Below are 11144 nucleotides of genomic sequence, written 5' to 3'. Positions count from 1 at the left end.
CATTAAAAATTCAAATGCGATATTTTGCTGCTACTAATGAAAAGTGATGGTGCTGATGGAACCAAAAAGACAACATTCACTTTAAGTCCGTGAGTCTCTTAAATCCAAAGGATGCTGCTGCTCAGCCTGTTCAGATCAAAGCCACTTTTTGCAAGCGTTCAAGATGGATTCTGTGCTGCGGGTGGAAGTAGTAAAAAAAAAAAAAAAAAAAAAAACTAATTTGCATTTTAAAAATGTATGAGAAATTAAAAATCTCTTTGTTAAGGCTATGACACTGTAAGAGTGGATAAATAAGCTCCAGTGTGTCTTTTTAAGCATGTTCAGCTGGCCTCTCACATACATGAAGGCTGCCAAAAATGCCCTTGCCAAGAAGTGGAGGACACAGTACGTGCTCTCCAAGTTGATCTTTACCGAAAAGGATCTGGAAGCGAGATCAGAGGAATTGGGTGATGGCCATGGTCACCCTTCTGAAAGCACAGCACTGGTGCTCAGAGTCAGGGCCATCCTCAAAGTCGCCCCCTTTCAAAAGGGGCAAATCCACAACACTTGCTAAAGTGGATTTAGCGACTAATGGTAAGAGAATGGTTCTCTTTGTTCTTCCCCCTCTGGAACATGGGTCGCTATGACCATGTCAGCTATTATTGCATATTGCCACGAGATAACCCAGCGCAAGCCACACCTGCAAGCTGATTGGCTGAGCAGAGGCCTTTACTGTCTTCCCTGCTGCCCTGAGATACCATCATCAGAGAAATGTCTTATGTAAGGCATGGATAATGAATGAAAAGGAGGGTGCAAAAAAAAAAAAAAAGAGTTTTTAAAGAAACGTCCATAGGGGTGAATTGCAATCCTAAAAATGCATCAAAAGACAGAAATGCATTAGATATCGGGCTGGGCGGAGTTTGCTTCCACTCCCAAACCGCAGCTGTGCTCAATGGAAAAGCCTCATAGCAAAAACCCCACACACAACGGCACTAGGCTCATTTTGGTGGACTTGCCGAGGTTTGACAAGAGAACGGAATGTCCGGCAAGTGAATAGATGGGTATTTAATAAGCTGTGGTACCAGCTGAGCTACACAGGGGGCTGGCACCACCACCACTGACTCGACAGCACTGCACTGCGGATCAAGATGGGAAAGAAAACCAACCGAACTGACTGCACCATTAGCAGTGCAAATCTCAAATGTGTTTTGATAAAATGCAAAAATCTAAAAAAAGAAAGAAAAAATTCTCTTACAATTAAAGGGCTAGTTCACCCAAAAATGATTACATTTTGAAAATATTTGATTTTTGAAATTCATTAGGGTCCAGTGTTGTTTTGAAACCTTTTATTGAATGGCAAAAAGCTGAAACACTTTCAAATATATTCTTTTGTCTTCCGCATAAGAAATAAAATCATGATGACTTTTTTTGGGGGGGGGGTGAACTAACCCTTTAAAGTATTTCCTTTACACATGGTAATTGTCAAGTTAGCACTTAAGCATATCTTAATGTAACCTGGGAAACAAATGAGACAAATTATCTCACAGAGATTCACAGGAAACTTGACAACTGAAAAGACAACACAATCTCTGAGTTCTGCCTCTTGTACGACTCTCATGTGTCATGTTTTTGATAGCCTCATTATAGCCTCACCTCTAAAATCAATTTGCCTGTGTCTGTAGAATCACTCTCATTACACACTGGGTAAGCAGGAAGAGCGTGTGCGTGCATGTGCACGCCAAAACCCTCAAAGCCTAACACACCCTGTTTGGAAAGAGATAAATGAAAGCAAGCCTAAGAAGAGAACGTAGGACGGCCGAAAAAGGCGACAGAGAGCTAGAGTGTATGAGTGGACGATGGCGATTCTGTAAACGATCTGAAGAACAGAAGATCAAATAAGGTGAGTTTTGTGAATTGATGTTCATAAAACATTGTGGCACCCACCTGACACAGGACCACACTACCGCACAGATTAAGGGGCCGGTATAAGGGAGTCATGGGAGAAGAGGAAAGCCAGGAGCACAGGCAGAGCAGCAGATGAGAGAGTGGAAAAGTGGGCTGCTATGTACAGGAGGGGGTTGGGATGAAAAGAAGCCCAAGTCAGGGAGCACCAACACCACTGGCTTGACCTGGGGACGACTGGAAAAGGCAGGAATCCAATTAAAATCACACCCCATCGGCCTGCACAGCCACCACCCCCTCACCAGGCTGACGCAACTTCACACTGCTCCTGCTAGATGTGTCATTTTGAGCAGGTGGAACGCAGCAGACATTGAGATCATATAGTCCTGGTCACGCTTTGAGGATGCAATGGTAAAGGAGTCTATGACACACTATATGTAACAGTAAAGTATAGAGTGTGTAGATGCATAAAAAAGTTGAAGATACTCTAAGCTGTCGCATATTATAGACAAAAATGCGAACTAACCTTCGCCATACATCCTTGTTGCTAGGCAGAAAGCAGAAAGTGATAGAGAGTATCAGCGACAAACTGGTGAGAGGAATCATCTCATTCACAGTAAAGTAACCTTATTAAAAATCAGCTAAAGGGTGTGGTCATCCAGATAGAAATGTCATTGTTCCATACAATACTATTGGCAAAGCAAAGATTAACAACAGATATTAAAGGAGTTTAAGAGGGAGAACTAAATTCTGACGGATGAAATTGCACATCATCACTGCACATGCTAAACAAAGTAAAAACGGAACAGACTAAAAAAAGATGCTTATTCTGGGATATTTTCATGTAATAATCCTCCTGAAAGCGAGTGAACCTATAATGCAGGGAAATGAAAACCAAACAGTTTGTTTTGTTTATATATATAAAAAAGGAAAACTTGCTGTTTTAAATGAAATTAAACTAAATTAAGATTTCAGATGAAAGTATTTAAAAATGACATTCGCTTTAAATTTTTTAAGTAGATTGGGTTGGACTACATTTTACAGTTTTTACCTAAGAAATGACCAGTAATATAAGGTAACAACATGGGTTAAGGTTAGGTTTAGGGGTAGATTCAGAGTCGGTACTACTTATTATAGTAATTACAATAACTGGGTAATAAGTACATAGCATATATTCAAGCAGAACAGGACAGTAAAAGTGCTAGCATAGATTGCATGTAGCACTATGGAACTGCAAGAGTGTAAAAATTAAGCTAAGGAGGAGTTCAGCATAATACTGTGAGGTTACAAAGGAAGTGTACGATAGTATACATACAGTTTTATCAATTGATTTCAATCACAGGATAGTTTGAGGAAGAAAAATGTCAAAATGGACAAATTAGAGAGCAAATGATCTATTACTAGAAACACGTCAAAAATAAAATAATTCTAAAAGAAATGCTAAAATTTTTTTTTTTTTTAAATGTGATCAATAATGTGATTTCAGTTGTATTCAGCTACATTTCTCAGCTCATTTTGAAGCCGTTTTGTTAATGACAATATTTTTGTGCATTTCAAAATAATACACACTACACATTTTATTTGTGCTGGAAACAAGTGAGATTAAGGTACACAAGACGATCAAGGTAATAATTTTTATGATTGCAATTACTCAAAACAGATTTAACATACTAACGTTTGGATAGGTATAATTTTATAGAAGACAGGATCAGTTTGTATGAATTATGACGTGTTTTTACACAGCATTTGATCTACACACCACATTAATTAAACATCCTCTCTAATGACAATACAATTATTAACACAACTTTTATATTGTAAATTTGGAAATATCTCCTCAAAACGATATAAACAGCATCAAACTTTGTCGCAAATACTACAACTTCCTGTTCTCTCTTTTCAATTTCCTGTCTCTCAATGATCCAGCAGTATTTAAAATAAAAATGCAAATTTCTTGCAAACCTCACATTCACAACAACATGCTTTGAACATATCGCATCAGTCTGGCACTGATGGTATGAGGTTTCAGTGGAGAGGAGAATTTACATTTGCCCTATGACCTTTCTAAGGTTATTCACAATAGTGAATAAACTGAAAAATATGTTAGAAGCCCTACATGGTCAAAAGCTTTGGTAGCCCCTTATCCAGTTAAACCAAGAGTCTCTTTTTCTCATGCCTTAAATAGTCCCAAAAACACAGTTTCGCTGTATTATTTGGTCACCCGATTTTTCACCAGTTTCTCTCTATAAGTAGGTTATAATGATTGGTGCCTGAGGCACCTTGGCGCTTAAACTATGAATGAAATGTATTATTGTAATAACCAACCAGGAAAGAAATGAGTCTTTTAAAATGCAATACATCCCGGTCATTAGTTTTAGCTGCTTCACACCCTACCCTCTCTCTACCACTTCACAACACCATACACACACCCACAAAAATCCTGGCAAAACTAGTGCATAAAATAGTCTATAAGTGCAAGCTATATGAGTATATAACAATAGTTATATAACAAACCTTATGACAACAGTTGCAACTCAATATTCAACAGTAGACCACTACCGAAGGCCCCAAGTTTTATTTTTCCAGCCTTTACAGCATTACAGTTCAAGTGTTCAGATTTTTTCAAAATATCGAATCAATTGAAAAAAATGGGGACAGTAACAAACTACTGAGGACAAAATGGAAAATATGCAATAGCAATTTGGTTATGCAACTGGTGTACTGAAAGTGTTGTGGACCTCAGGCTAACAATTTGGGTTTCAGTATGTGGTACCTTCTGCATTAACCTAACATTTCATTCATCACCACCAAACTTGTGTTGCTTATTTTTTCCAATTCTGTCATTTTGTTATTAACAACAGAAGTGAGATTACAGCCGATGTGTACATGATTTGCGCTCATTTTCAGTTCTTGTACGATAAGTAAAAAGCTGAAGTCTACCGAAAACCTACACATTCGTATATTAAGCAACTTAAGTAAGTGCAGGTTGGCTTTTCGCTGCAGAGTGCGATCATAAGTACAAGGCCTGTATATCCTCGCTCACACCTTATTCATGCCCTGTCATATTGCACTGCATTTATATAGCAATAAAGTTAATATTAAATTATATTATCGTAACGCAGTTCGCATAAAAGGATCCAGAGAGTTAAACTGACAAGAAAATGGCGATAAAATGGGCACCTGCTGGAGTTCATTTGAGGTGACTTTGGCCGCTAAATCGTCTTCAATGAAAACAATTTCTTTCTCAAAATAAATATTTTGGACACTGCACACACAAGTTTGAAAGTCACAAAAGTATATAATTTTTTCTTTTCTTTTTCTTTTCATTTCATTTCTTTACTTTTCTCTGTTTTATTTATTTATTTATTTTTACTTTATTCCAAAAAACCTAAACACGTATGTGGTATTCGTAAAATTAACAGGCACGTATGCAGATAAAATCCAAAAGCTTATACCGAAATCACGCACGTTTCCTTTGAGAAGCATAGATTTAAATCACACGCCTGATCAAAGAGAATAGAGATACTTTAATGAAACTTTGAATGCATAATTAATTGTACAGTATATACAGTACAATCTTAATTAAACAATTCTCATGAAGGGAACTGATGTCTGTAATAATCGCCACAGAATTATTGAAGTATAAAATAAACTCAGTAGTGGTGTGGTGAGAAAATCTTAACATAATCTTAAAGGCCGCGTCCACCGATGAGTTCACCTTCACACATCACATCAAGACAAACGATACTTTTTAATTCTAATAACCTGCGACCTACATTTAAGCGGTGACAGAAAATACATATAAAATTCATGTACTTTACAAAAGAGATTCACATGTTATTAACTTCATGAATAACTTTTCAAGAGATAAATTTCCACTGTACAACACATACGGAGGCCCTGCCTCTACAGAACCTCGAAATAATACGCCATTTTTTTCCTGTGCAGAAATAACTTATTTTATTACTTCGAATTATATTCTACTCCATCTGTGGGTATCTTGTTTGCAGATATTTTATATTTGATATATGACTATTGTGGCAGCGTATCAATACTTTTATAGATATTTAGACAAGTGTTAATTAAGCTATTTACAGTTTAGGAACATTCAACGACGTCTCACCAATACAAGAACATAAAGTACAACAGATATAGCTCACAGTAACAAATTGCCTATTTAGTAAGCCTGTGGGACAATTTTACATGAGGAGGAACCCTTCGGCTGTCATCCGTCAGTGCTTTAACACTAGAACTACCAAGGCAGTCATTTTGACCGTTTTAAAGATTTGCAATGTAATAACTTTGTTGAAATAAAACCCATATAACTACAGTTCCATGACTTTTCTTAAATTAATGTAAATTTTATTTTAACATTGTTATTTTATTAAAATTTCAAAACACAAAAGAGTTCTGAGTATTTCTACCTTGAATGGCCATAGCGGTCAATTTGACCGCACATATTGCAGGCGTATCTCCTCAGCGCTTTTTCCCGCGGTTAAAGATGTGCGTAGCTGTTGCCTAGCAACCTTTCTCTGGCAGTTTTGTATGCTTTTGATAAGCTAAAACTTAGCTTTACCGTCAAAATGGCAACAAGAAAGAAAATGACTGTCACTGAGGTTTTATCCTTGCTTGAGAACATTGATGATGCAGAGTCTGATGGAGGAGCAGAGAGCGATGTCTCTTGGTCTCTTGACAGTTCGTCTGACACTGATTCTGAGGTTCTGAGTCCTAATATAACAGAACTATTTATTCATTCTAGATTTCATTAGAGGCTGCATAAAATTGTTTCCGATTCGTGTGGTCCAAACATTTCCGATAATGCTAAAGCATTGTAAACTCCAAAAGTCAAAATGTATTGAATAAAGACAGATGTAATCATTTCCAAAATTCACAATATGTTTTTATCTAACGAAATATTCTGCTTCATTTTATATTTGTTGACATTTTGACTTTCAAAAACAACATTTTAACTGCGGTGAAAAACTTTGATCTCCAGCTTGCCGGATGCAAATTGCAGAAAGCAAATTGCGGCATGCACTTTTGTGGGAGGTCTAGTAGCTCTTACACAATAATATCACGAACATATTATATTATGTATGCTTAAATTACCCCACATTTTTCATTAAACATGACCATAGAAGCTTTGAAGTAAATATAACATGAAAAAAATGACATTCACTGCTGTCTGGTATGAACAGTCAAAATGACCGCTATTGGCAGTTCTAGTAGTTATGGAATTCCGGTAGTGCTAGTGTTAACACGCCGAGTACAAGCCCGAATTACAGACATTATAAATCACTGTTACAGTGTTTGGGTGAAAAGGTGTCCACGGCGCTATGACATGTGTACCAGCCATTTACCAGACTTTTTTGAAAAGGTGAGTTGGACGTAAAAGTTCTATGGCTAGGTGCGAACGTATGGCTTGGTTGGTTGCATGAGTATTGTACAGATTCGGGTCTGTAACTGCCCCGTTGTAGCAACAGAGGGTCCAAAAGGGACTGTGGCCTGTGCGCCGTATAGTCCAAACTGTTTTCATAAGTGTGATGGAAACGTGACCTCATAGTCGACTCATTTCGCGTCTCAGGAGACAGAGTCTCTTGGGAGGGGGTCGTCATCGTTCGCGTCACTGTGGTAGAGGCGGGTGTGTCTTGCTGTTCTGCCACCTCAGGAGACCTGGCTTCTACAAGGTGCTCGTCGTCTTCGCCGATTTTGGCAATGTAGGCCTTGCAATGGAGTTTCATGTGTTTACGCAAGGAGCTGGGATGTGTGTAACATTTTTCACAGCCTCTGACCTTGCACGTGTAGGGTTTATCGCTGGAGTGAACGTGAGAATGCTTCTTCCGGTCACTGCTGTTTGCAAATCTCCGATTGCAGCCCTCAAACTCACATTTAAACGGTTTCTCACCTAAACGGGCAGAGGAGGGGGAAACGCGAGTTACGGGTGGGATGTACAGTCAACCATGGCTCATCAGTTCTGAGTGCATGGTGTCATAAGATGTGTTATGCAGGATGTTGTACCAAGTGTGCTGCTCCACACATGAAACTAAACTTTGTTTAGATAACACTCTTGTGCATGCAAAATGTGATAAATCGAAATTAAGCCTTATTTTTTCCCTTATTCTTAAAAAGTGGTATTTTTTAATTCAGCTGTTTCCATGCAATGGCTGCTACTTTTAAAATAATGACTCACATTAGCAAACAGACTTAGCATTAGCTTAATTTAATGTTGAACCGCAAATGCATATAGCTAGGCTAGCTCACCTCAAATTCATTTCAGTTATACATAAGAAAAATTAAATTAAGAACAATCAGCTTAATATCACAAGTTGAATTAAGCAATAACCAACTGTTGGCTTCTAAGTAATTTATGGAATTGTGTCAGTGATTCATTTTCAAATTCTACTTAAATGCCTTCAGTGAACAATAATAATTCTTAATATGCATAGTCCGTTAGTCGACCTCATTCATATTATTATATGCATTGAGTCAAAGATTAATTACTATTTTAATTGATTTCTAGTAAAGAAAAAGTTAACTATATGGCTTTAATAATCGATAATCGATACATCATTTTCATATGGGCTAAACCATAACTTATGGTTAAATAATATGAATAATAATTAAAAAAGGGGGTAGTTTTTATAGATCATAATATTCTAAGGATTAATGTGACGTCAGTTTCAAGTGTAGTGGTCTCAAAGCTTGCGGTGCGATGCACGAGCGGGTGCACTCTACCATAGCAGATATTTCAGCTGCGCCTTGCGTAAACGTTACGTCACAGCTCTCCGGTGCCCCGGAATTTATTATTTATTTTCACTGCATGAATGAGAGGCACCCAAACAACTGGCCTGTGGACTGATTTTTACCAGCACGAAAGTTTCTAAAAACGAAATCAAAAAGCATTCCACTAAAACGAACAACAAAGGATGGATAAAACAAAAGGCTACATTTGATATACAAAAATGCTTTAATCGCCGCCCAAATTAAAGCGTTGCATAGGCTGAAGAAAATTAAATTCTATTGTGTACAAAAATCTACACTCATTTATACTATGTCGAAACATTTTGAAAATTAATTAAACATGATGAACGCCAGTGTCAAAATCCGTGTTTATGTAGGCTACAGAAAAAAATAATTTTAAAAATATTACCGTAGACTATTTTATAACGTTACTTTGGGAACAAATAATCAAACAACATGATTTATCGAGTTATTCTTTCCTTCATTATCTGACTTTGTGTTTGGAACAATGTTAAGTAGCCTAAAACACTCCGAAAAAAATTTCGAAACAATTCCATAAGTCTGAAGCCTATATTATTATTATTAGTATTGATATTATTATTATTATTGTTATTATTATTATTATTATTATCATTATTATTTAACTAACCTGTATGCGTTCTCTTGTGTATCTTGAGGTTTTCGGATCTGGCAAAAACTTTTTCACATCCATGAAAAGGGCAGGGAAAGGGCTTTTCTCCAGTGTGCACTCTGACGTGGTTGACGAGCTTGTATTTGGCTTTGAAGGGCTTTCTGTCTCTTGGGCAGTTCTCCCAGTGACAAACGTAGTCAGAGTGCTCCGGTCCTCCGACATGCTCAACCGTCACATGGGTGACGAGCTCATACATGGTCCCAAAACTCCTGGCGCAGGGCGGCTTGCCAGTGCCTTCTTGGCCGTCACTCCACTTGCACACCAGCTCGTGCTTTGGGTTCTGCCTGGAGCACCTGAGGAAGGCGTCACCCCCTCCTCGTTGCATGGCCATGTTCAGAGGCTTATAGAACTCCAAGAACTGAGTGACTAGCTGCTGGCTGTTGGCCCTGGGGCCATTGACCGACTGCCCATACGGGTGCGTTCGTGAGAGAAGATCTCCGGGAAGACCCAACATCATTTGGCTGCTGAGATCTCGAGTTGCGTCTGACGAGCCATGGGCCTGCTCTTGATACGTGCTGAAGAACGAGTGGCTCCTGCCATCCCTATAGCTGTGGAGGTCACGGTACCTACCAATATTGCCATGTTGGTTAGGTCTCGGTGCCAGCTGATCAGTTACTGGTGGCATGCCTGCTGCTGACAGATTTGTCCCAATGATAATGCCCCTAGGACTGGGTTCTAAGCGATGACTGATGTATCCAGTGTCTGGAAAATGGCTAACCGAGTGGTCAACATATGCACTGGCCCTCGTCTCGTGGTAGTCTCGCAAATTTTGCGAGGGGCAGAGTTTTAAGGAACTGCCAGTGGGGTGCCCCATGTGCTCCTCTGCCAAAGGTGGCAGCACCACGCTGGGTTCAGTATTGCTCTCCCCAGGGTTGACGCAAGAAAGAGGGCAGCCACTAAACCGCGACAGACTTGTCATGTTTTGTTGCAAGCTTGGCTGAGGGTTTGGCAAATCAACCAACCTTTCACGTTTACGATTTACCTACAAAACTCTTCCCCATTTCCCCCGCTGTATCATCTGCATGTGCAGTTATTGCCCGTAAACCTCTCAGACGCAGGAATCGGACCAAGGTTCGTTAAGGTTGGTGTGAGTCCCATGCCGTTCACTTTGCCCTCTTGATTTGTGGCAATAACCGTGGTAGTAAAATGCTCCGAACCAGGCCATACTGCAATATAAAAGCACAGCAGGCAAACCAGCTTTTAAAAAACGGTGCTTTGGGATTGGTCGGAATGCGCGATGATTGACAGTCCCTGGATTTGTTTTAAAAGGGACACGCAGGCGTTCACCACACGACTCCGTTTTCAAATATCTCAGTGAAAATGCTTTGATATGTGCCGCTCGCGCACTGCCACATATTGGCTCATATGTGACTTAAATGCGCCAGAGTGTTGGCTAAAATATCGAAATGTTTAAATTACACGTATATGAATTATTAGAACGTCTGAGCTGCGAATGCTATGCAGCTGTGTGATTTCAACATCGAATAGAAATACAGGAGTTAAGAAACCAAATCAAAATTCTCTTTCAAGCCACAAGTCTCTCTAATTCAGGCAACTGTGAATGTCTGTATTACCATTTCATATTGTGATTTAAGTTTAATTAAATAGAATATACTTGGGAAATACTCGGTCCATAATACCGGTGTTGTTGATGGACACAATTTCTTTTTTTCTTTCTTTTTTTTTTACCACCAAAAATACATTTTTGCAGCATGTTATAGCAAGCCAGTTGAGCGTCTATAATTTTACTGGCAGATAAATATGGCACTTGCTTATTGCAGGTAAAGGTAAATGGAACATAGAATCTAGATTGTTTTACTCCGTTTGTCAT

General features: G+C 38.8%; 1 protein-coding gene across 1 annotated transcript; it reads right to left on the bottom strand.

Annotated features, from left to right (window-relative positions):
- Positions 1-7169: 7169 nt before the first annotated feature.
- zic6 (zic family member 6) lies at positions 7170-10232 on the bottom strand. The gene is made up of 2 exons (XM_067373713.1): positions 9272-10232; positions 7170-7786 (listed from the first exon to the last, which is right to left on the bottom strand). Exons 1-2 carry the CDS (start codon positions 10230-10232, stop codon positions 7170-7172), a joined length of 1578 nt encoding a protein of 525 aa, XP_067229814.1.
- Between the last annotated feature and the right edge of the window lie 912 nt (positions 10233-11144).

The sequence above is a fragment of the Chanodichthys erythropterus genome, chromosome 1 (assembly GCF_024489055.1).
Source record: "Chanodichthys erythropterus isolate Z2021 chromosome 1, ASM2448905v1, whole genome shotgun sequence".
Taxonomy (NCBI): Eukaryota; Metazoa; Chordata; class Actinopteri; order Cypriniformes; family Xenocyprididae; genus Chanodichthys; species Chanodichthys erythropterus.
Note: the sequence above shows the minus strand (reverse complement) of the source record. Positions and strands in the feature narration are given on the sequence as shown.

Excerpts from the sequence above, each read along its gene's own strand:
- zic6 (XM_067373713.1), bottom strand. The coding sequence starts at position 10,232 with ATGACAAGTCTGTCGCGGTTTAGTGGCTGCCCTCTTTCTTGCGTCAAC. Across the intron at positions 7,787-9,271 it reads ACACAAGAGAACGCATACAG|GTGAGAAACCGTTTAAATGT; the intron begins GTTAGTTAAATA and ends CTGCCCGTTTAG.